The 26524-nt window shown below is 48.9% G+C and overlaps 1 protein-coding gene across 2 annotated transcripts in view; it reads right to left on the reverse strand.

The window, feature by feature from the left end:
- Positions 6451-26524, reverse strand: part of FGF18 (fibroblast growth factor 18) — a 66037-nt gene continuing 45963 nt past the window's right edge. For both annotated transcript variants that reach the window (XM_021410660.1, XM_021410661.1), the window contains 2 exons: positions 24348-24454; positions 6451-7603 (listed from right to left, as the gene is read on the reverse strand). In XM_021410660.1, coding sequence (XP_021266335.1) covers positions 7337-7603; positions 24348-24454 — 374 coding nt within the window. In that variant the 3' untranslated portion in view covers positions 6451-7336. The remainder of the gene's footprint in view (positions 7604-24347; positions 24455-26524) is intronic.

The raw sequence follows: 26524 nt of genomic DNA on the forward strand, positions 1-26524 counted from the left end.
AATAGGAGGCTCATTTTGTCCTCTTGAAAGCTCTCGAGCAGCGATGATCACAGCCTCAAAGCCTACCATTGCTGTAAACAACATCTAGGCTCCATGGAGCTGTCTCTCCTTGGGAAGCAATGCCATGAAGGAGTAGAAGGGTTTTCACTATTCACTTGTGTTGGATACATTGATAGATAGGCAGCTAATTTCTTTAGGCTCTTTTGTAAACCCCAGCCAAGATTTTTACATTCTGATTCATGCAAATACGGCCATATGATCAAAGTAACATGTGCTACCTCCCAGAAACTAATGCACTAATCACTGACCTGCTCTGGGCCCTGGCCTACCTCACACCATCGCTGTGCTCCATGGTTCCTGAAACTGCTTCCTCCTGCCTTGCACAAAGCACCCCCAAGCACACAGCTAGCTCCCAGTGAGCCAGGGATGGGGGCTGCCCTGAGCCAGGAGGCATCACCAACCATCCCAAATCCATTGCCTTCTCCTTTTCTTCTCCACACATGCCAAGGTTGCTGATGGCAGACTTCTGCCGGTAACGATGGAGAGATGCAATGAGAACATCCCGAAATACCTACCTTCCTCCAGAGTCTTCAGCTGGAAAGACTTGGACTGAAACCTCCAAATCACAGATTTCTCCCAGCATTCCCACTGCAGGTTCAGAACTGCCTGTTTTGACAGCAGATGGCCCTCCCAAGCCCAGGACTGCTCTAGCAGGTGCAAATGCCAGGTGGGGTGAGCAGGTCTGGGCTGCCAGGGCAGGGAGGAGTGCTCAGTGTGCCCACAGCATTGTGCTCCCCAGCTCCATCCCTCCAACTGCACCCAGAGCTCCCACCTCTGTGCTCCACAGCCCAGGAGAAGCCATCATCGATGGCTGCAATGTGGTTACACCTTCTGTTATTCCTGGCCACTACGGTTGTTTTCTTCAAAGGTGGTGTTTTCTATCCTTCAGGCCCAAGCAGACCAATTCATCTTTCTTCAGATCAGTTTGATGTGGCTTGGGAAACTCAGCTGCTGCTTTCTCAACCTGCTGTCATCCGGTTCCGCTTCCTGCGGCACGGGGCTCGCAGCCCGGGGATGCTCAGTGACACATCTGTGTGCTCTGCGACTGCACTGCACTCCTGCCCCAGGCGCTGGGGTCACCAAAGGGACTGCTCATGGCCCAGAGCTTGTGGGATCAACAGCCTCACACAGGTACTGCTCACTCCTACGTGACATCGACGGCAAGTTTGTGGATGACACCAAGCTGAGAGGTGCAGTCAACACGCCTGAGGGACAGGCTGCCATCCAGAGAGACCCAGCCAGGCTGAGCAGCGGGCCCAGGTGAACCTTATGAGATTCAATAAATCCAAGTGCAGTATCTTGCTTCTGGGTCATGGCAACACCTGCTATCAGTACAAGCTGGGGGATGTAAGGATAGAGTACAGCCCTGCTGAAAAGGACCTGGGGGTACAGGTGGATGGCAGTCGGACATGAGCCAGCACTGTGCCCTCGCAGCCCAGAAAGCCAACCAGATCCTGGGCTGCATCCAAAGCAGTGTGGCCAGCAGGGTGAGGGAGGGGATCTGCCCCTCTGCTCTGCGCTGTGAGGCCTCACCTGGAGCGCTGTGTCTACATGGGGAGTCCTTGGTACAGGAGGGACATGGAGCTGTTGGAGTGCAACCAGAGAAGGGACATGAAAATGATCCAGGGGATGGAACAGCTCCCTGTGAGGACAGGCTGAGAGCTGGGGCTGTGCAGCCTGGAGAAGAGAAGGCTCCAGAGAGACCTATAGCGGCCTGTCAGTATCTAAAGGGGCTGTAAGAAGGAAGGGGGCAGACTCTTTAGCAAGGTCTGTTGTGACAGGACAAGGGGAAATGGTTTCAGACTAAAAGGGAGGAGATCCAGGTCGGATATAAGGAAGAAGTTTTTTTTACAGTGAGGGTGGTGAGGCACTGGCACGGGTTGCTCAGAGAGGTGGTGGATGCCCTGTCCTTGTAGGCACACAAGGTCAGGTCGGGCTGGATGGGGCTCTGAGCACCTGGTGGAGCTGTATGTGTCCCTGTTCACTGCACAGAGTTGGACTAGATCTCCTTTAAGGGTCCCTTCCAACTCAAACAGTTCTATGATTCTATATATGTAAGTCTGCTTAAAATACCACGGGATAAAACAAATGATGCTGTGAGCTTTGCTCTCCAGTTGCCATCTCTAAGGCTCATGTCCTGGTGGCAAGGGGTGGCCGTGGGGAGAGGCAGAACACAGCCAACCTGGGAGCTGGGCCCACAGGCAAGGCACCAGGAGGGGCTGCAGGTGGCAGTGCATGGGGATGGACACACTGCTGGGCAGTGCGGTGGAGGAACAAAATCAGCAACAGCACTTTAGAGAGGGGCTCAGACCTATTCAGAGATTTTGAAAACAGTTTCCAGTGAAAAATAAGCAGGGAGATTTCTTTAAACACAAAATACTGCTTTTTGTTTTCAAAGTGAGGCTTCCCATTTCTCATTTTTTTCCTTTGAAATCACCGACATTAAAAAGAAGAAATAAAACATTGAATAAGTTGAATTAAATGCTTTCGGTAAACCCAAATCTCTCCACCCAGTACTTTGTCTCACTTAAAAAAGAAAAGTTTCAGTTTGACCTGATTTTTCCTCCCTAATTTTTCAGCTCACACCGTTGGAAATAACAGAGTCTACGTAGGTTACATCATTCACGAAGAATCTCTTCTCATCCGTCTCCAAATGAAAAACAACAAACATTCAAAAAATAATTGAAGTTTTATATATATCCCTTGGCCATTCAGGTGGTATGGCTGGCACGAGACAGCGGCACTTGAAACAGCTGTTGTGAATCTTAAGTGTAAACTTCCACCCTTTGGCAGGAAATCAGGAAATTCTGCATAGGAATATACCTGCTTTCCCTCACAGCAGACAAAAGTTGCAATGGAATGGGGGAGGAAAGCTTTTTCCTTGGGGTTACCCAGGCTCTGTCCTTCCCTTGGTGCCCAGGGGTGGACAAGAGCACCATGGTTGGCCATACCTTTTCCTCCTTCCCAGGCAGGTACCTGGCTTGAAGATTAATGGAAGGAAGCACAAGTACAGCCTCCCACACATGCACTTCCCATCTTACAGCCTGATTTCTCAAGGCCGAGTATGGTGACACAGCGTGCTCTTGGAGCGAAGCTCACATAGGGTTTGTGTCATCCGGTCCATCCCACCTGGAGCCAGCTGCTTGCTCTGGGTCACAGCTTTGTTTATGGATGAACCCTCCTTGGGGAGACCAATCGCTCAGCCATCTCCCACAGCACAAGAGCGAGGTCCTAGCTGGAGCCTGTGCACCCACAGAGGCACTGAGATGCTCCACGAGCCCAAGGTAGACCATGGGCATCCATGGAGCCATCTGTAGCCCGTGGTGATACACTTGTGTAAGCTGGGTGCTTGCTTCACCCAAACTTGACCTCTTCCGAGCTGTGTGCTTGTGAGCTGAGGCAAGCCAGGCCTGATAAATTCATCTTCTCTGGACTCCCAGAGTTTCCCCTCTCAGACAGACAGATGTTTCAGCACACCATAGGCCCAGCTTCGTCATCGGTCCAACTGTGGTATTACCAGAGCGTGCCACGAGCTGATCCGTGCTGCGAGAGCACTGCTACTCCCCTAGCACTATATCTGCAGCAGCAGCTACAATATGCTGTTATTAAATTCAATTAAGGAGTGTATTTGTTTAAAATGTGCCCACCCAGAGCTCCACACACATTAATGCCATCGACTGCTTCGAGCAATCATCTAAGTGTTACACGCCTTGCTATTGAGGTTATTTCCACAATGGTAATTAAATTCTCATTAACAGTTTTCAATTATAAAGTAAATGAAAGGTAATAGTGTACACAGAGAACTGTAGATCATATCCAGGCAGCCTAAAGAATTTCTGAAAGCAGGAAATAAATGCAGAAAACCTTCTTTTTCACAGCATGGAGGGCAGCAGAGCACAGTCGAGTGGGCTGAAGCCCCCTGGTAGCCTCCCATCCCATGGAGCACAACCCAGCCACAGGAACACTGTGACCCAACCATAGGAACACCATGACCCTACCATAGGAACACTACGACCCAGCCATAGGAACACCACGACCCAACCATAGGTACACCATGACCCCACCATAGGAACACCACGACCCAACCATACGATCACCATGACCCAACCATAGGAACACCATGACCCAGCCATAGGAACACCATGACCCAGCCATAGGAACACCATGACCCAGCCATAGGAACACCATGACCCAACCATAGGAACACCACGACCCAACCATAGGAACACCACGACCCAACCATAGGAACACCACGACCCAACCATAGGAACACCACGACCCAACCATAGGAACACCACGACCCAGCCATAGGAACAACATGACCCAACCATAGGAACACCATGACCCAGCCATAGGAACACTACGACCCTACCATAGAACACTACAACCCAGCCATAGGAACACCATGACCCAGCCATAGGAAGACTACGACCCAGCCATAGGAACACCATGACCCAACCATAAGAACACCACGACCCAGCCATAGGAACACCCGGGACAGGGGGGCCTTGAGCATTGGCCTGTCCAGCACTTGGCACGTGATGGATTTCCCTTATTTCTTCTCACTTCTTGAACAACTCCTTCCCTGAGCACCCATTTGCCATTTGTGAAGGTGCTCTGCAAGGAACCTGGTGATGAATTCTTCTCATCTTTTCTGCTTCTTTTGTTTATGTCGCTCTAATTAAGGAACAGATGTTCAAACACAAATACTCAACGCGCACCATCCTCAGCCAACAAATCTCTCAGAAGGCCCCAACCCAGGTGAACACAGCCATCTCTTCACTGCGCTGATATCTCACAGCCCAAGGAACCCATCTCACTGCTGTCCCCTAAATATTTCTCCAAACCAACGATACAAGTGTCAGAAGCCCTACTGCTGACAGCTCGGCCCCTAGGTCCCATGTGCCAGAGTCCAAACCCAGTGTGCGCTGTGGGACTGGGAGAAGATCCCCCCCCAGCTCTTGGCCCCACAGAGCCCTTCTGCCAGCCCTTCTCCAACATCTAACGCCTTCACCCCTCCTGATTCCCCAGTGGCAAACAAATCCTATCATGCTGACAGTGATCCTCGGTGCCATGGGCCATGGCTGTATTTCCAGGAAAAAAAAAAAAAAGGCACCTGTAAGCTCTTTCTTCCCCTGGAAATCAGCTGGGTTTCTCCTCTCAGAGGTACTCACACAGCAATCTACAGCCGCTCCCAGTCGCCCACCCCCAGCGCTCCTCTGAACTCTCCCCAAATCTCTCCCACACGCATCAATCTGAAGACAAAGCTGAGCTGGCAAAGCCTTCCAGCGCCCACCAGCCATATCCACCGCCGCGCTGCCATCCTGCGGGGCCCCGCTGCGGGCTGCTCCCATGAGGTCAGGAATGCCCGCAGGACGGACAGGGCTGCCCAGGGGCCACCTGTGCTGGCTGCAGGTAAGGCATCACCTGCAGGGCTGCCTGGCTTTCCATCAAGCAGCGTGGAGTGACCCTGCTCAGCATTGCTCATTTTTCTCCGAGCTTGCGAGGTTTGGAGATTTGTTTCAGATAAGCATCCTCAAGTTTGCATGCTTATCTGCACCATCTCCCAAACGGCTTTGATCTGCAGGGTTTGGCTGCAGCTCTCAAAGTTATCATGAGAAAGCTTGTTCTTGGGAGAGCCGTTCTGATTAACAAGAAAAAGCTTTCTGAGTGGCTCTGAGCATCCTGGGCCCTGGCTGGAATCAGGGAGCACGGCGATGTGTGCACGCAGCAAGAAGGCAAGCGAGCATTTCCTCAGTGGGGCTGGGTCTTCCTTGCAGCTATGATTTGAGGTCAACCATTTTGTCTTCCTCCTTTTTGCCACTCTCCCCTTAATGCTGTCTCACCCGCTCCACCAACAGGGTCAGCACGCGCTGTCTGCGAACACGGACGAGCGCTTCGTGCTCACACGTGGCTTTACATCACCCAAATTCTCTGCAAAAATCTCACGAGGAAAATGGGCCGCGTTGAGGAGGGCAGCAGAGCACCCAGAGCTGGGGAGAGACGTGCGGGGCAAGGAGGGCAGGGGGTGGTCTGGGGGCTGGTCGGGGCTAGGATGAGTCTCCAAAGTTACAATATTGAATCCTGTCGACTCCATGGAAACCAACAGCACCTCTCCAGAGCTCCAGCAAAGGAAACATAAGCCACGCGTAAGTACGTGTTAATTGAGTCATATGCTAATTTTCCAGTTTACCTTTTCCTTGGCCAAAGCTTTAGGAAATATTTAGTGGACTGAAAAGTATCAAATTTAAGTCCTGCTCTTGAAAAACTCCAGCACACGTTTCCCCACTCTCGGCCCATCGCCCCACGTAAGATTTCTCCCCTTTGAGAGCAATGAGGGAGAAGAAAGAAGACAGCACTGAGGAAAAGGCAGAATTACAGAACTGGCAATAATGTTTATAGCGGGGAAACCATCCCAAACATACCGTGCACCCTCACAGAAAAGGTAAACAGCCATTAAAAAAACACTATTCAGCAAGGGGAAAGAAGCATGAACAGCAAAAATATATACATGTGTTTTAAATAACTTTTTTTAATTGTTGAGGCAGTAATACTTGGTTCATGGAACTGCAATATACAGAGAGGTGAAATAAATAGCTTATATATATATAATATATATAATATAGCTGGTTTTAAAATATTCCCTTATCATTGGTGTACTAGGTCATTTTGTAGTCACTTGAATGTATTTAGCAGCATTCTCCAGAACTGAGCATAATGCAGGATCACGGAGCCGTGACACCTTATGTCGTCAGAAAGGTTACAGAAGATCGATGCGTCGAGAACTCCACGGAAACTCAATCACTGCGGCACACACCATCTTGTCTGGGTCCAGCTTGCAGCAGACAATAAATAGATTACTGCAAAACTGGCAAGTTTCAGGGCAGGGTCTCAGTAACTTTGGGAAAGAACTTTGGTTTTCTTTGGCTTTATTTATTTATTTTTAATAATTACTTTTTCCTCTGGGGATATGCTTGAAAAGTTGTCCTTTCCAAAAAGAGAAATAAGCACCTGTGTGTCATCAACAACAAGAAGTCAATTTAAATAGAGCAGTTCATTTTGTTTTTCAAGTCACAATAAATCCCTAACAGCTTTTCCCCAGCGTTTGCCATCTAGTCTTTTATTAATTTTTTTATTTTTATTTTTTTTTTAAACACAATGTACAAAAATAGAGCTTCTTCCTTATTTTTAATGTAAAAATATTCCTCTGGTGCAGTTTTTTTTTTTTTTTTTTTTTTTTTTGTGGTTTATTATTGTGACACCGTTTCATCTACTTTTAACTGGGGTTGGTGGGTCGTATTCTCTTAGTCCTCTTGGTGACTGTTGTGTACTTGAAAGGTTTCTGTATCTCCACTTGCCCCTTTGGGTACCTCTTCATAAAATGCACATCTTGCTGGTTTTCCCGGGTCTTGGGCCCTTTCCGTGGCCTCCCTTTTTTGGTGAATCCAACATACCAGCCTGAATATTTTGCTGACATCAGCGCCGTGTAGTTGTTTTCTAGGACTTTCTCAATGAAGACGCACTCCTTGCTGGTGCCATCAGGCTGAAAAAGGAAAAAAAAACAGTCGTTATCCAAATGCAAGCTCAGTGACCATAACCCAATCTGGCACAAGTGAAATCATCACATCCGAACCCTGGTTTCGGTGCAAACATCGCAAATAGGAGCAGGAACAAACCACCAGCTGAAAGAGAAATGACTTAGAAAAAAATCACACAGCAGCGAGCAGATAAACCACATGTGGAGCTGCTGGGCCGAGCCAGGTGGGTGCTGGGGCCACGGGCACTCCCAGCCCTGCTCGGACCCCCAGACCCTGTCCGCATGCCACTGCTGGTCAGGCTGACATGGAAGCCAGCCCTGGCAGTGCGGCAGCATGGAGGGCTGTCCCCATGCCGAGCAGTTCCTCTGGGCTGGGTCAGCATCCCACAAAGCTCCCAAGCCCCAGAGCCAGTGCAGCTTTGGGACTAAGTCCACTGCCAGAGGGGATGATATACATATATGTATGTGTACATCAGCTCTTCCATGGTTTGGAAGAGGGTTTCATTTCTGGTGGAGATGGGGGCATTAGCCTTCCCCTATCCATCCCAGCCTAAGAGCAGCCAATCAAAGCTCAAGGAACTGGCTGAGGAGAGCACATCCCTAAATGGCTTCCCTCTTTGCAGAGGGAGCCGGGGTTAGATGCAGAACTGGAAGTCAGAAGCTCCTGTTCCCTGAGCACCCCTGGGCAAAACGCCTGCCACATCAGGACTGCTGCTCAGACACAGCACAGTGCAAGCCACCTCCCCATCACCGCCACAGGCAATGAGACAGCACCCGGACTCAAACCACTCACTGGTCTGAGACTTCAGCAGGAAGGGGTTGGCTCAGCATGGAGAACCCCTGCCAGAGCCTGGCCTGGGTGCCAAGTGGCACTGTGCATTGATCCCAGGGTGCTTTCAGGACTCCCATCTCTACAGCACCTGCAGCACTGGGGAGAGTTGCGGCATCACCCGGTAGCACGTTTGAGTCATTCAGCACAGAGGAAATTCTTTTCATCTATAATCTTCTGTCAGAAGATACATTTTGTCCTTTTACTGTTGATTTAGCGGCGCTGCACTGAGAGCACTGAGCAGCACTTTGGTTTGGGCATCAGAAGACAATAAGTAGCATAGGCTCATCCAGCCCTGGATGCCGTCTCAGCCCTGGGTGTTTCACAGGCTCTGGACAGTGACCAACACACTACGGAGTTTCAGACAGGACTTAATCTAATGCTTAGCAAAGCCAAAGGAAAGATTTCCAGCATGGCATCGGTCCAATCCAGCTCCCCAGTGAAGTCACATTCGGGTTTTTGGGAACTGCAAGCCCATGCTGGCTATCAAACCCTCCCCTCCCGCACAAACACGGCGGCATCAGCTCCTTTGGCCACGTCTCCACCACATCTCCAGGGGGGGACCGAGGCAGCACTCCTGCTGGATGCGGGAGGCACTCCCAAAAGGCACTGCCACAGCTTGGGGCACGCCAACCCGAAAGCCATTAAAGCACCATCCTGCTGAAGGGGCTTCGTTACCACATGTCGGACTCATTAAGAGCGCACAACAGAGCAGGGCAGTACCAGGCAGAAGGTGTGAGAGAAGGCACTGGATGACTTCCCTCTGTGCAAACAGCTGACCTGGGGTGCACACCCCAATGGGGCTGAGCTCTGCCATACAACCGGCAAGCTTCACCCTGGGCTAGGCACAAAGGTCCGAATTTTATCATCTATAATGCAAAGCCTGAAAATGCTTTAATGAATGGCAGAGGTGGGCGAAGCGCAGGGTTTCAGGTCCTGGGGGGGTCATTCTCTGAGTCCTGGGTTTGATCAAAGCCACATGAGCGGGGAAGAGGAAATCAGTTGACACCACAGGGTTCCACCAGGTTTCAATGCGGAGCCATAAAACCAGCCCCGGGTTTCTCAGGGCTCAGCCCACTACAAACCTTTCACCAATGAATGGAGAACTTTTAAACAATACCGTGGCTGGCTTTCAAATCCACCCAAGCCCAGGTGCTGATGAAGCGACCAAATCTGTACTGCAGGGCAGCAGGTAATTGGAGCGGCCGCTTCCCCCGTGCTCACAGAAAGGCCCTGGCATGGAGCCCTGACCTTGTTGCTAGGAGAACTGAGGCGTTTTCGTGCAATTTGGGAGGTTTCCGCTTGCACTGCAATGTCAGTTTCTCATGGAAAACGAAGACTGGAATTAAAAGAAAACGTGTGTGTAGGAGGGGGAAGTTATTCTATTCATAACAAAAAAGTATTTACTTATACCTTCAAATTTGCCAGCAGTGCCTAAGACAGAGACGGGAGGTGTAGGAATAACAAGGTGCAACTCCAGGCCAACCTCAGGGCTAATTTGAAGTAAACAAAGTGCATGAGATAAAATAATTTTGTTTTGGAAGAGGAAGAGCTAAATGATTTGATAACATGAAATTACAGCAACATTTACAAGTACTTGGAGATAAATGAGGATAAGGAGCTCGCTCTTCCCCAAACAGAGCATTCCTGTACATGCTAAGGCATGCCAGAGACAGACAAATGATTTTCAAATACTTACAGGACGATTTTACGGCATCTGTTATAATCCCTAATAGCACATAACTCACTCACATCCTACACCATGGAGAGCTGGACCCACAATTAGGGCAAGAAACAATTCACAAGGGCTCTCAGTATTTCTTGTCACCTTGTTTTCATCAGGTGCCCATCACTTCACCACGCCCCTGTTCAAGCAGCAGCAGAACGCTCACTCACTCGGTCTCCCCATCCCCTCTGTTCTGCACTGCAGAGATGGATGGAAAAGGAAGATGGCTTTTGCCAAGCAGAAGGGGCTTTCAGGCCAAGATACAAGGTAAAAAGCAGACTGCCTGCCCTTCTCTGGAGCCCCGATAATGCATTTGCCACCAATATGGGGTTGCAGCCACTCCTGCGACGACAGCAAGGAGATGCTGCCAGGTGCATTTCATGCATACTTAGCTGTCAGGATGCACCTCGCAGAGCATTCAGCCTTAGAAACTCAGAACTTTCTGTTTTGAGCTGCTTCTTAAACAGGAGAGAGGCTGGAAGCCAGGCAGGAGCTGCTGAGTGCTGCAGGAGGGCTCACAGCCCTGCTGCCCTGGCAGCCCCGTGGGGCAGCGCTGGCACGAGGGATGCACACAGGGAAAGCGCAGGGAGAGGAAGCCCACCTGCAAAGCTGGGACCCTGCCCTGGGAGGACACAGACCTCAGCAGCAGCAGGGATGCTCCTGTTGTACAGCCCACAGGCACAGGACAGGGGCTGAGGAAAGCAGATGCAGGCTGAGCTGGTCCAGCACATCCTGGGGGTGTCAGCTTTTGGTGGCACACGCAAAAGCTTTGCCTCCAGAAGGAGCACATCCACGACTGCCAACACCTCCCAGCCAACAGCAGTGTGTGCTGGGCAGCGGGAGCTCAGTGCTCTGTCCCATCCACCTCCGCAGCTGGGGGAGGTGAGGCTGCAGGCAATTAGTCAAGTAAATTAAGTTTTAAAGAGAAAAGCCCAATACTACATAATGGCTTACGATGTTTTCCTTCTTTTGGCTCTGAAAGCAGAGTGGTGTGCAGCAGCCCTTCCCCGCTCTCAGCCAGCAGGCCTGCTTGCTGCCCGCTCTGCCTCCAGGAGCTGGCCATGACTGCAGAGTGCAGCAGGAAGGGCTGCGGGACAGAACCTCAGTCTGGCACCAACACCCACACTCAGCGCCGGAAAGAGAAGAGAAATGGCTTTCCCGAGACCTCGATTCTTGCCAGAGAAACCATTCAGTGCTTTTCTTTTTTTTTCTTGGTTTCTTTTTTCAACGCATCCCTAATAGCTGTTAGATACGGCAGCTGTTAGCCTGCCTTGTGATAAACCTACGAAATACCCAATTTGAAATCCACCTTTTGCAGACAGCTCTCAAGCATCACCCAGGCCTGCACAGAAGCGAGCAGAAGGGCAGCAAGGCAGGCAGGGCAGCAGAGCCTTCAGCAGAGCACGCCGGTGACAGACTGCAGCAAGCGGCTCGGGATGCGTGGGGGCACTGCCAGCACCGAGGCAGCAAGCTGTAGCAACTACAATGCCTGCAGCAAGCAGGGCTTGAGCAGCAGCAGTCTCCCCAGAGCCAGGAAGGGACATCTCTGCCATGGATTTGCTCATAACCCCCAGATTTGCAGCCCATGGGCAGTGGAAGGCAGCAAAGCTCAGGGAAGTGCCTTCGAGCCAGGGTCTCTCCAAGTACCACAAACATACCGAGGAGCGCTGGATTGTTTGTGCAGAGCATTTGGCGATGGTCTCTCCAGTATTAAACACGAAACGCTGAACTGACACTAAAGCAGAATGAAGTGCCAAAGCATTTGCTGCTTCTGCAATTACACTCCGGCACGCTTTGGTGCTCCTTCTCTCCGCTTTCCTTTTTATGACCCAACTTGGTCTTAGCGTAGTTTTGCTTTCTTGTTTTAAGTTCTCCAAATGGAAAGGATCAAAGGGCCCTTTGTTGTTGTGGCACTGCTGCCACTAACAGCTTGCTGCTGGGGGGACCCCGCGGCAGCTCTGCCACCAGCCCCAGCCAAAGCACTAGCAGGTGCAGCAGCCGCCTCCTCCTCCTCCCCATTAGCCCACAGCACTAAGCCACCTGAGCAGCTTTTTATGGGAAAGGGAGGCCGGCGCAGGTTTTCTCATTTATGCTTCACAAATCTTGCTCAGTGGGCACCGGCAAATCCAAACTTCCTCGGCTTTTACGGCAACAATAAGCTCGCACAAACGGCGCGGATAACGACGCGGCGCGGGGAGAGATGCCTCCACAGCTGAAAGGTTTCTCTGTTTGCAAAGATCAGGGCGCAAATTAAGCCCCGCCAGTAATGCTGTGTTAAGCTGCTGTTAGCTAAGCTTATGTTCAAGCACTTCCCCTCCCCTGCAAGCCACGCTGACATCAGGAGCTCTTGGATAAGGCTGCGGTGACCAAATGCACGGTGATGGGCTGCGGCTAGGAACAAAAAACAAACCGAGCGGAGCGCGGCTGGTAGGGCAGCGAGACTCAACCTTGCAAATGAGACCAGCATAACTCCCCTGCCTAAGGTTTCCAAATGGCATATGCACCTAGCGTTCTGCAAGGAAAAGCCCTGAAAATGGGCCCTTTCTGCATCCCTCCCTCCTCCTCTGCACACAGACAGACGTACCACCAGGCAGGCATTTCCCAAGCACCGTGCTGGGCTCTCACACCACCCCCAGGTGAGAGGTGCCCCCGTGGAGCACAACAATTATTTCAAAGGACTGCTGAGAATTTCCCTCTCATGCTGGCACTGTTATATTCACACACTGCATTCTACAGAAGAAATCCCGCCCTTTGTTGTCTACATTTCAGAGCGGTGACAGCATGCAATGCTTAAGTTTTCAGGAGATGTGTGGCTCAGCAGTCCCAAAAAGCCACAAAGAGCCATCCCCAGGTGAGCACCAAAGGCAACCAGCAGCCCCGACACCCCCTGTAAGACGGAGCTGTGCACTCAGCAGGAACATGGCAGCAAGTGATCTCAGGAAGCACACTGCTTCGGTGCTTTTGCACCAGCTCAGCCCCAAGCCAAATAGATGGGTAACGTTCAGAGCATCCAGACTCACTCTGCGTGGACTGGAAAAGCCCAAGCGGAGGAAGGTGAGGCAGAGCCATGCTAAAACAGCAGCTTTCAGCACTCCCACCTCTCCTTGTCCACACACACCTCCTGAAGGGAGGTCAGGGAGCGGGACAAGCGAGGCAGTGCAGCAGCAGGCACACACGTCTCCATTCATGCTGTAGGGGAAATCACCCCTCGCAGCACGGCCAGTCTGAGTGCTCAGGCCGCTGGAAGCCGGGCCCAGCCACGCTCGTGCACTTTATAGGCATTATCAGGACAGATCTGTCATACGCATCCTGATGCTCAGCACCCAGGATTTATGGCCAGGCCTGCTGACCACAGAGACACCTCTTGACCCAAATGCACATTCTTGCTCCCAGCCCAGGCTGTAAATCAGGGAAGCTGCATCTATAACTGCCAAGAGTTACTCAGCCTCGTGCACGCTTCCTCCAGCTCTCTGCCCTCTGAACCTGCCCAATCCTCCGAGGAAAATACTTAGGAGCCATGATGGGCAGTTCAATAAAAGTGTCTGCCAGAGCAGCAGAGAGGTTAATTATGTACACAGGACATCTAAGTGCATTCAGAAAGCAGGGGAAGTGATGCAAAATCTATGCAGTGGGGATGAAGAGAAGGTACATCTGCCTTCAGAAGACCAATTTCACACCAGTATAGCCCATTTTTGCCAACACCTGCCTATAGGCACTGGTTACTCCAGAAAGCATGCAAAAATGGGCACAGTCTTGCATGTGTGGAGTGGGAGCTGCAGGCTTTGCAGGGGGGAACCGAGTGAGACCGTGGCTGTGTCGGGACATGCCTCCTAACCTGCTGCTGCTGTCACAGGCAAATGTATTGCTATCAGCACAGCAGGCAGGCACATATCCATAATTGGAGCAAATTGGGATGGCTTCATCTGGAAAGGTGCACATTTGGTTAATAGAAATTCCTAACTGCACCTCAGAGAACTATGTGTACTTACTAGTAACGATGAGAGACATCAGCCACTTTTAAAACGAACTTTATGAAAATTTAAGAGAATGTCATTTAAGTCAGTACTTTAGGAAACAACTGCTTCAGGAGACCGGAAACCACAGGCAAGTTTCAGACATGACATCTGAGCAGATCTATGGCACCCACCATTCCCTGCACCTACCTGATCAGCTGAATTTCTGCTTCCAAGTGCTAACTGAAGGACAGCCTGGGAAGGTATTGCTACCCATCCCCACAAAGCACTGCCTGTTTGGTTACATACACTGCTGGGCTTTGCTCTGCTTTCCCAGCCTCGGCAGTTGTTTTCATCCTCCACTGAGACTCCATGGCTTAGTTCTGAGCTTATAAAAGGTACCTAAAAGCAGCAATGTATGTATGCTTTGAATGTTGGCTTGCATTCACTACATGGGTACTTGTGGCACTACAGGAAAACTTTTAAACACTCGGTTTAAAACATCAGCTCTAGACAATAACTGGAGCAAGAGCATGGACCAGAACAGTTGCTGACCTTGTAGCAGATCTGGTAGATCCCACATTTAGATACAAACATACACACTGACTCTTTTAAGTTATCGTTTCACATAAGTACAATCTCCATCAGCTGACATTCTGGTAGTGACATCAGTTTCCCCGAGGCAAGCTTAAATCAGTGGAGTTTAGGACCAAGAATGGCCACTGATTATCTGCAGGATGGCATTAGTTCTCTCCACATCAAGTTATATAACAGAAAAAAAGAGAAACCCATGATCAAATCAAGTGCTACCCATAAATCATCGAGAACTGCTCCAGTCTGCAAATGACACGTCTCCTTTAGTAAACAACAAATGAGGGGCTTTAAGGCTTGTCCTTCTTCAGGAAAATCTAATACCTTTCTATAAGTAATAACTAATACCTTTCTATAAGAAAATAAATTCAATTTGAGGCAAGTGTCTGCACCAGACGCACAAAGCACGCCCTCCCCACCCAAAGAGGCATGAGTGGGGCTCGGGGATGATCATCCCCTCTCAATAATCGTAATTAATGTTTAACCCTAGGGAGCTGCAATACTCTGACGTGACACACAGCTGCAATCATCCCGAAACACAAGGGACAAGATGTTAGCAGCTTTATGGTGACACTTGCTCCTTGAACACAAAAAGGATTAAATTAAATTATCACGCAGCTTTCAAGAAGATGGCATTTCTTCCCTGGAAGGGGATATACGGCTTTCAGCCACAGGATAAGAAGCAGCTTCAGAAGCCAAGCTTACAAGCCTGCTCCGCAATGCCAACCCTGACTTTGCAAAACTCCTGTTTCAGAGAGAGAATTGCTGCTCCTTACGAACATCCACGGGAAAACATGAAGTTTGCCAAAGAGGAATCACAAGAAACCTGGAAACTTATTACATGACTCTCAGCTGACCAGCCACACGTAATGAGGCTCCTTAGCATAAAACCAGTGTCACGAAGAAACATGTTTTTCAAACGAAAAGATAAGTGGCTGCCAAAAGGGACCTAACCTTTCGCTTTGTTTTTGAGCAAGCACTCGATTTAAAGTAGTGTGGCCGAGCTGAGAAGCCTCAGTTAACTGGAGATGCAGACACATGCCTGGAAGGTGACTCCGAGGGCCCTTGACCACCTTGGCCTGACCCGTGTAGTGATGAACTGAGCACCAGCCCCATCCTGGATGTCTCAGTGCCACCCAAGGCAGCTCAGCTTGCAGGACACAGCCGATGTCACTATGCTCCTCTAATCCCAGTTTGGCTGAAGCAAAACCTCCTGTCCTTGGCTAGCCTGGGAGGATGAATACCCAGCAGAGGTGCTTAGAGAATGCATTACCTGAAGGTAACACAGAAGAACTTAGGAATTAGACCCTAAATATTCACATTACTCTTTTAAGATGCTAGATGTACAACCAGAAAATGCGAATGCTCTGCCTGGCAAAGCAGCTGAGTCTGGATCCAAGCCCAGCAGCACATTGTGCATCTTTAAATGTACTTCATAACCTCACAGATTTCATAACCTGTGAACTAAACCCATGACCAGACCATGCAGGTAAAAATGCACACTCAGCACCCAAAGCTTTGGAATCTCTGATGACCAGGCAGCAGAGGGAAGACACAAAGCCCCCTCCATACAGTGCCATGGACACCGCAGTCCTCTGGCTCAAACAGCCTTCAGAGCATGGGCATCCAAGCATGCGTGTACAAACACACCCCAAGGCCAGACTCGGTCAAGAATTGAAGCAGTTTTTCACCATTTATGAAATAAAGGAATCTCCTCCATATAAGCAAGTTTCTTCCATCTTCTCGACCTCTTGTGCACTGTGTGAGCTCCAGCACCTCCAGCATCTCCCAGCTATCCCCATCCTCTCTGCAGACCATCCCACCTTCCCAAGCACCACGGCTGTTCAATATTCATCAGCATCCATAAAAGTCCTCTCCTTCTTCTGAATACAGGGAGCTTCAAAATGACCTCTACCCTCCCCACAACACCAAGATCTGCCGCTTGCTATCCCACAACGTCCCAGAACATCTGAACTCCGTCCACAAAATTCATTCCCCACATTCACGTCATTTCCCCCCCTCTTTTCTACCTCCAGAGAAACATTTATGAAGTGCGCTGCTGTAAACAAATTGCCAAAAGCACAGACCCAGGACAAGGCCCATTGCTAACAGCAAACATTAACTCTGCAAAGGTCCAGGTAACGCATACAAACCCTGACCACTTTGAAGGAACCACTGAGCATCTACGTCCATTTGCTTTTGTGCCAAGGCAGCCTCAGCGCAATAAACACTGGAAAGTAGTTTCAGTGGGTTCAACCATAAATGGCTTTTGGGAATCATTACACGGCTGTGCCATTCTCAGCAGGGATTCCTGGAAATGCCGGGTAGCGCTCAGCATCTGCTGGCTGCCCCGAGCCACGCTCTGCTCAAGGAGTTGTCCCAGTGTGGTTCCAGTGAGCCAGGTATGCAAATGCAACGTGCCCACGCCAACTCTCCTACAGCCTCCAGCAGAGGGGAGGAATCTTCACAGCCTGTTAGGGAAGGTGTGTGATGGGGTCTAGCCAGCTTTTTGCACATTAAACCTAGACAAGTAACGCGACAAAACAATCACTGTATGTCCATGCAGCCTGAAACCGTATAACAACGTCCCTGCCATAATGACTACCAACCCCTTTTTGCAAAGCTCTTCTTACACATTTCCAGCACTGTAGAGAGGTGAAATCACAAGTGAACCAGATGCAACCGCCACCAGCATTCAGAGAAGTTTGGATGTGATGCTTCCACTTGCCCAGCAATAGAAAACGAGCAGCTGAGAAAGGCTGCAGTATTACCAAAAAGCCTCACGACATTTGGGGGCTGAGAACAGAGGAGGGTGATTTCAGCTTCCACTTCTGCTTTTAATTTTACCAGAATCTCAGCTTTTAAGTTTTCAGTACAAAAAATCAAGATTTTTTCCATTGATTGCAGAGAAAAAAGTCTGATTAGGTGAATGCAGAAGACTAATCACTCACACAGCTGAAAGAAAACTGGCTTTGTCATCTCATTGGTTTTAGGGCTTTGTCGTCCTGGAACGTTGAGTCCAGGATTTGGGGCACTTGAGGTTGCCTTCGGGTCAGGTCCGTACTCTGAGCTGTTCGAGGTTGCTTGGTTCCAGGTTCCACTGGGGTGTTTATTTAGATGACTGAAACTAAAACAAACTCAAAGGGAAGCAAAAGCCTGGGAACAGTTCATTTTTAAAAACGACCGATTCCACCCTACATGGAGAACCAGACCGCAGTCCAAAATGAGATCGGAGTGAGATCCAGCAAAAGACATGTCAAGTTTGGTTTTCAAGTGAGATGCCAAGTCAGGATAGTTTACGACTGAACCTGTCACAAAGAGATCCGCAAAACGCGTGCTGCTAACCCAACACTCCTCTGTTTCTGGTTTTGTTTTTGATGGAAGTTCAGCATTCTGCCCCAGAAATCATTAGGTTTTACAAGCCCCTCTCTCAAGCAACCTGAATGCTGTGCAACTCCGTGAGAAATCCTGGATAAGCATCAAAACTGTGCAAAACAGAGTACTGCCCCAAATCCAAAACGCAGGGTTTGGACACAGACGCTGAGGAGTGCAAACACCTCATCTATGGCACCAGAGTTCCAAACTAAAGCCCCTGGCTATAGGAAGCCTAAGAGCAGGTGGCTGGGTGCCCCACACCTCCAGCCCGCGCTGAGCTCGGCTTCACAGTGTGCAGGGCTGTCGGGACAGCACTGCGAGAGCCATGGCCCAGCCCCACACAGAACACACTCAGGCAAGGCACCAACCAGGCTCTGTGCCCATCCCTGGCTGTCCTTGTTCTCAGGCTGTGCAGACCCTGGCTTTACAGAAACGCTCTGCTGCAAAATGATGAAGGTTGGTCCAGACACATGAATCCACCCAGTATCCCCCATCCCGGTAAGACTCCTGTCCTACAAGGGCTGGCTCTCAGTGAGCCACCCCAAGCTCCTGTAAGACAACGCTCCTTTTCCAGTAGGGTTGGGGTATTACAAAGGGCCAAGTCTGCATGCATAGGCCCTAACAAGCGCCTTCACTCTTTGATGCTGTCAGAGTCTTTTTTAGCCAACTTTCCTGACTAAACGCACACATGCTTCAAGAAAACCCCTATTTTAAAGCTGTAATGTAAACAACCCCAAATCATTACTATCCCCTAAAGGCTACTGCTGGCAGGAATCAGTGATAAAGCTCTGCCAGAGCAGTCTGGCATCTAGCAACAATTTGTTTGTTGTCCTGCAAAAATACAGAGTCTTGCCATATGGTAGAAGCAACTTTCTGGTAACAAGAAATACATTGGCTTGGAAAGCAGTTGTCACACCAGAGAAAATCTTCCATTTCTGATACAGGTTATGGTGGGAATGGTACCGGTGCAGCCAGCAGAGCTGCGTCACCCCCAGCCCCTGGCACAGCCACACGTCACCTGGCACTGCTTCCTGCAAGGCTGAGAGGAGCTGGACCGCACTTTGAGGGAAGAAGCTCAGCAGTGCTCCTCTGTGCTCTGCAGATGCCAGGAGGGTTTCAGGGCTATGGACACAGCAACAGCAAACTTGTCCCCCAAAGCACCCAAGTTAGCTGTCTGCAAGATGAAGCAGTGCTCCAGTCACCCCGAGCGGCCAGGGAGTTCCTGCCTTTCCGCAAACAGGTCTTTCCCACTGATCTTATTAAACAGAGGGAAAGCAGGAACAAAAACAAACTCATTAAACTGCTCTTCCCAAAGTAATGCATAAATATTATAAGGATTTTCTGAGAACATTTGTATATGGGGTCACTGAAGATTTTTAGAAGAAAACGCAAACAGAGACGGTGCATGTCAGCATGTGGTTTGAGTGGGAAACTGCCCATTTTATAGTATCCCATAAACTTTGGCTCGAATTCTTTGCAGACACTGAAGTTGATATAAATGAGGAGAGGCTTCTGGGGACACAAGTCCACAGCTCTCACCTTCAGCAGAGCTCTAAAAGTCGTCTCCTCCCTATGGTCATAAAACGGAACCAGAAACTGGAGCCAGAACCATTCTTCACACAGGCACTGCTGTGAATCCCAAGGCTTTGTCAAGGGCAGTGGGACAGAGCCAAGCCTGAGCACAGAGCTAAGGATCCAAACTAGCAGGATTCCTGCTCCCATCTGGTTTCAAATCTGGCACGCAGGGCGCTTTTCTATCTAAGTGTTGGGTTGAGGAAACCACCAACCAGAAAGACTCGGTCATCGCAGTCGTCTAGGAAAAAGAGCAGTAGTTTTCCTCACGCTTTTCACAACCACCTTCCACTTTCCCTTCATCAGAATAAACTGGCAGGGAAGGATATTTGTGAAAGACCCCCTTTTGTCTATCCCTGCACCTATTTCTGGCATTTTCTCCATAGCCGCATCCTGCCCCAGAACAAGGACCTGCAATAGCTGGATGATGGCCGTGTGACGTGGAAGGGCAGCATCCAGCTGACAAGTGACCGCGCTGTCCCAATGGCTCCTGCACTCAGGCCCTGTCCCCCCGTGAGCACAGTGCTCCAGCACCTGCCACCTGCTTCTCCTTCCTGGGAGAGTTCACCAAGCGGCTCAAAGCGCTGAGACACGGAGCTGTTCTCAAAACGTAACCAACAAAGAGCAAGGAACAATATTGCTGTTGGATCGGGAAAAGACAGAGCCCAGCTAAGGTAAACCATGGAAGAACATCAGTGGGATTGCTTGGAGCATCTTCTGAAGAAATTTCTGGATCAAATCTAAGACATGCTTAGCTCTTTCCCCATTCTTCTCAAATCTTTTGGACTCCTTCCAGTCATTACCTTTGCCCACTTCTACACACTGCTCTGACAAACACGGCTCCCTTACCACGCTCTGCTGTCAGCAGCCTGCCCTCCTGCCCCGCAGCTCCGTAGGAAGCCAAGCTCTGTCCTCCCCGCTTCTCAGTCACCAGAAAACCAGGCCTATTTCCTTCCCTCCCTTCATAACTGGGAGAGCAATGCCCACGCAGACCACACAGTGTGATTCCACACTGACAGAACCACGGGAAATTCCCTGCCAGCTCTCCCTAGGGAATCAGGAGGTACCTGAGGCAAATTTGGGCCATTTTTGGTTCCATCCTCAGATATCCTTCAGAGTAAGTGGTGTTAGGTGGTACTGACCCCTGCAATAACTCAGGGTCTGCTCTGCCATCTTCCAGAAGACACATCCCCAAAGTTTGTGCGTTAGATGAGGAAATCAGGGCAGCACCTAAAGGAAGGGGCAGGGCATTGGTAACCTTGCGCCGGTGCCGACAGATCCACTTTGAGCTTCAAACAGAACCCTGACTTCTTCAAACACTCTCTGACGAGAGGACTGGGAAGGAACAGGGAAAGGAAATCTCTGCAAAGATCTGCAATTCTAGATAGCACCAAACTGCTCTAAGGGCAGCTACACCAGTTAGAGGTGGCCAAACTAATTAAGTGCCACCAGCTCACATCCTGGTCTGCTAATTCTTGCTGTAGATTTAAAAGACTTAGCTCTGAAAAGCATCGAGTCCCCACCTTACTGACATTATTATCCTAATGCATGAGATAACAGAGGCTGGGGCAGAAAGAAAAACCAGAAAAGGGCTCACCAGGAGAACAGCAGCTGGAAACTCTGAGCACCTCCACAAGGACCAGGTGACTCTTCTTCTCTCTGACACTGAATTATCGCAAATACTCAGAGTTCCTCTTTCCATGTGAAAAGTCACTGTGTGCCTTTTGCTATGAACTCATACATACAAAAGAAGCTAGTATTTCTACATGTGCTAAAATAGAGACACCAAAAACCCACAAGTAAGAAAAAAATACGGTCATAAATAAAAGGAATCTTTCTCAGCCCTCCCTGAATATAACGCCAAGAATCAACCAAGAAACACGATCCAATTTGTCTTCCCCTGGAGCAGGTAACCTTTAACAGAAGTCACTCCCTGCACAGCCTGCCCCGCTCCAGGTTTCACAAGCAGTGTGTAGGAGTGCCCACGGCCTCTGACGCTGTGTGCCGTGACAATAAATACCATCAGAAGCCTGCCCTCATCACCTCCAAGCCCTTTGGCCAACAGTGGCTGCGAGCACACGTGTGGTAACAAACAAGCAAGAAAACACGAGGTTTGGGGCTCTTGAGAAAACGCCATCGGATGATCTCCACTCAGAAAAGCTGGCATGGGTGCCCATAAATAAATAAAAAAGCCAAAGGCTGCTCTTCTGAATCTGATGGATGAATCTGTTTGCTTGCAACACAATCAGGTGGGGAGCAAGCCCACTTTGGGGAGCGCTTGCATTTGTTGCAAGTTCCAGCTGAGAACAGCAACAACCTGCTCCCATTTGTAATGCCCTTTGTAGGTGATTATGGAAAACAAAAAGGACTAAATTCAAAGCAGGTTTTCAACTGGGGGGGATCCAAAAAATGCTGACTGTGAAGGAGAACAAAGCCAGATGGCATATGCTAGTATTGTCAGGGATTATGCAGTGTAAGGCAATAGGAAATGAGCAGAGAAAAAGAACCAATTTCATCCCAGGGCTCCTCCGCTGCCAAACGAACATACCGGGGCAACCGTGAAACAATCAGTTTATGGGCTTCTTTCTCCTCCACCCCCAGACTGAACTTAAATATTTGTATAAGCCGAGGCGTAACTTTTATCTAATGTTATCCTTGGGGTTTACTAGCTGTTTAGAGCATTCAGTCGAAAAAGCATTCCCCCAAACTCCTGCCACAAAAAGAGCTGAAACTATGATACTAATTAAAACCACACTCTTCGGTATCAAGAAGACACGCTATTATTTTCTTTTTTGCTCATGAGAAGCTGTTAATATGGGCAATGCGTCTGGAACATTTTCCTTCCAAGCGCAATGCTCAGTACCCCCTCCTGCTCAGGTCGGCTGCTTTATGAACTTGTCAGCAGTCTGGGGTGGGAAGGCTCAGATGGCGTATTTACAAGAATAGATTTATTTTTTTTTATAACAAACTGTTTGCCAACTTCACGTTATAAAAAGCACATCAAGAAAAAAACAAAAGCTTTAAGCTGCATGAGAGGTGACAAGCTAAAGAAATGTCCTGCCTCCTTGCCCAATGGGCAACTGGCGTTGCCAAAATATACTATACATTGTGAAAAACAGCCTTCGACTCTGCCAGGATGCTTCTGGACACTCAGCACATACCAGGAAAGGATGTGGGTGGCAATGTGTACCAACAGTGACCCACGCTGGGGTAAAGTCTGTTACAGAAAACGGTAAGATTTCATGCTTATTTTATCCCCGTGTAACTGGGATGCTCTTAAGGTCTCTATTATTGTGCTATCAGCACATCATAGATAATAACATATTTATCCTTATAACATTTCTAAGACAAGGGGAAAAAATGGTATTAGCCCATTTAGTGGACAGAAAACTAAGGTGTAAAGAAATTAACGCCCAGATTTATGTTCAGTGCAATTTTCAAATCATCTGCGTGCATCCCAATGCATCTACGTCCAGTTAAAAAACAAATTTCTTTGTCCAAGGTCAAACAATAGCATCTCATTCAGAGCAGGCAATTACACTGCAGAGATGCAGGAAGCAGAGAGAAGTGGCTGCTTTGGTCCAATCCTCCTGGAGCACAACCTACTTCCAAGCCTCTACAGCGTTCTGGATGCTCCCTGCTTCGCAAATGCAGATCTCCAGTGGGTTAGGCAGAGTGCCACTGCTGGTGCTGCCTCTGAAAGATCTGGGCTCAATCTTGAAAGAAGCATCTGTAGTGCTTGTGAGGAAAATAAAAGTGGCAGGAACAATCCTCTGGGGGAAGGCACTTGTCCCGCAAGTGTCACTCTGGGGACCACAAATGTAAATAACGTTTCATCAGAGCAATTGGTTTCTGGTTTCTGTTTGGGAGTGTGGCTTTCACTGTTCTGCCTTTGTTGACTCAAAACGAAACTCAGCTTCCCTTTTTCACAGCCACAAAGATGCCAGATTTTAATTCCTGGCAGCGCACAGTGCAGCAGCGGAGGAGGGACCTTTTGGGGTGTTTGGCCATGTCTTAGCTTTGAACCACCTCCTGCCCCGTTAGCGAGCTGCCAGCCTCGCCAACAGCTCAGAAGAACTGCCTAAGCTACAAAAACAAGTTAATGCACGAAAATATGACTTCAGCAAAGACGTTAAGCTACATGGGTAAATATGCTGTAATATCCAACGTGCTTCCATTGTGCAGGGATCCAAAGTAATAAAATATTCCTGTAAAGCTAGAACTGTGAGGCCTAGTCCCAATAAGATGTTCTGATTTCAGTATTAGCTTTGCTATGCTATAACCTGACTCATCGTTGAAATGAGCACTATGTTGCTAACCTTCCTAGCACGTTCCTATGTTTTCCCTTTTTCTCATTTCGCTCCAAAGTCAGACAGGATTCAATCAAGCCATGAAGTTATATGGACCACATTCCCTAACACCACGATGCAGAAATGACATCTTTTTTCAGTTTACCCAGCTGTAAAGTGTAAACCCATATGCATCCAAGACATCACCGCAGAATCCCAGTGGATGGCTGCAGAGTTGGTTTTAAGGACATGGGGGAGGCTTGGTGAAGGTACGGACTGCCTTTAAATGCCACATTCCCTCAGTCCTGCTTTTCATTTGAGGCTGACAGGCAAAGCTCGTACACATCGTTACAGCTTTGAGGAGGCTGCTAAAGGTAACATTCACGTTAAAAAAGAATTAATAGGAAACACTTACCTTCCCCACTAGCTTGCCTTTCCTGTTCATGCAAAGGTAGAAGTCTGTCTCCTTCCCTTTGATCCGGACTTGACTGCCAAAAGTGTCTGTTTCCACTAGAAGCTGGGCTTGTAAAGGAAGAGGAAAAAAAAGCATTTACCAGTGTGGTCATGTTAAGTCAGTGTGTGCAAAGCTCACCAGTGTGTTGTCCCATCGCCTCCACTTGAACCACACCACGCTGGATGCTCTACAAGGGAACAACCCTAAGAATCACCCATGGGCTGTGCTTCAGACTTGGTTACAGGTGCCAATCTGACATGTCTCCATGTCAGATGCTTCAGATTTAATGCCACTTTAGCACAGAATAGGCACGCACAAGCACGGTCTATATGTCTCTGCTACTCCATCAGGAATGTAATGCTAGATGCAATCCTCCTTGCTGCAGCAGGGTGCACAGATAGTAAGGAAATGAATTTCCTTCTCAAGGAAGGTACAAGATTAGCACAACCAGAATGAGATTCCTTTCCCCACAGTCAGCAGCCCCCAGACGCGTCACAGACGCACCCCAGGCACAGGCTGATGGTGCTCATGATAGCTAGTGGGGGAGAAGTTCGGCACTGCTTGTGTTCTGTATGATGAACACCCACACTTCAGAAGTCCTGAGCGTGTCTAGATGTCTTTCCAGGAGGTCACCAATTGCTTTGTGGCAATACAGTTCTGCTGAGCCTGTGACTCCAGGCCCAGTTGGGAGAAATATGGCCAGTCTCATCGTGTTTTGCATGTCTGTTATTAAGGCCAAATACTGCAGTGCAGCAATTCCAGGAGACATGGCAGGGGCTAGATTTCTGCTCCATCTCTATATGCCACCTGCCCTGATGCAATTTTATTTGCAGAAGCAGGTCAAGCTGTCACCCAGATGTATAGCATGCTATCATCATCACTAAAACCTATACACGCTCAAATTCAGAGTTTCATTCTGACTCTGATCTAAACTCAAATTCCAGTCATGCTCGAGGTTCAGATTCCAAGAATTTCCCTGGAGAGGCAGGAACATGCAGACTGGACATTTTGGTTCAGCTCCATCTCCGATATGCAGGGGAGAAAGTAGACATGGTGGAAACACAATGCAAGAATGTGTAAGTGTCAGCAAGTGCAAATCCACGCTGCTGCTCTGGAAATTCTCACGTTTGTAAGAAGTGAGTCTTACCGTAGAAACACAGCTTTTGCCAAACTCTGAAGAATGTTTGATCTGTGCTGCAAAAAGTCACATTCTTTTTGGCATTCATATTTCAAACTTTAAAACCCTCTAAGAGCAAATATGTTCACCGTTAAGGATTTACCATGGGGATAGAAATAGGAGTTTGTTTCATTTAAACACATTAATATTTTTCCCACTTGTAAAGTCAGCTTTTGGCTTCTGCTGCAGTGCAAATATCACACACCTTTAACTCACGAGGGCCCTAACCGGAGTTTTCCCTTTGCAGCCCAGTCACACATGCAAGTTCAGGGTTTGCCAGTTACTGTTTACATTTATTTAGATATATTCATTAAATCTTTATCACAGGGGATATTCAAAGAATATGTTTCTGTACTTCTCTCTGACAGCAAGTGGGATAATGTCTGTATTATACCAGTACACAGCTTGCAAACACATAAATAAGGACATTTATCTACGTCTTTCAGACAGGTGTCACGGTTGGAGGATGGATACCTGCCTGCCAGCAGCAGCTGCGTGCTGCATGCTTTGTCTCAGCACGTGCCCAGGTGGAATCAAACCAGTGGTCACTCACACTTCAGGCAGGAAGGCCACACAGCCAGAAATATTCCATCATTGTAGGGACAGAGATGAACAGGATGGCAGAGCATGCCACAGATCAAAGCCAGGTCTTCATCAAGCTAAACGGCATGTACCTTGGAGAATGTCATCACTTCAAAATGCTCAAGGAGGCTGCTCAGATGGAATAGATGCTCAGATGCTCCATAGGAATGGATCAGAGAATAGCCAGGAGTATGACTCTCTCTAAAGAAGTAACTGCGAAAGGTTGTCTGGTACTAAGGGACACGGTTTAGTGGGGAAATACTGGTGGTAGGTGGACAGTTGGACTCCATGACCTTGGAGGTCTTTTCCAACCTTGATGATTCTATGAGGAAGGGACAGAAACTAACAGTCAGTGCAAGAGGGGAAAGCAGCAGCCTGA

The sequence above is a fragment of the Numida meleagris genome, chromosome 12, assembly GCF_002078875.1.
Source record: "Numida meleagris isolate 19003 breed g44 Domestic line chromosome 12, NumMel1.0, whole genome shotgun sequence".
In the NCBI taxonomy this organism is placed as follows: domain Eukaryota; kingdom Metazoa; phylum Chordata; class Aves; order Galliformes; family Numididae; genus Numida; species Numida meleagris.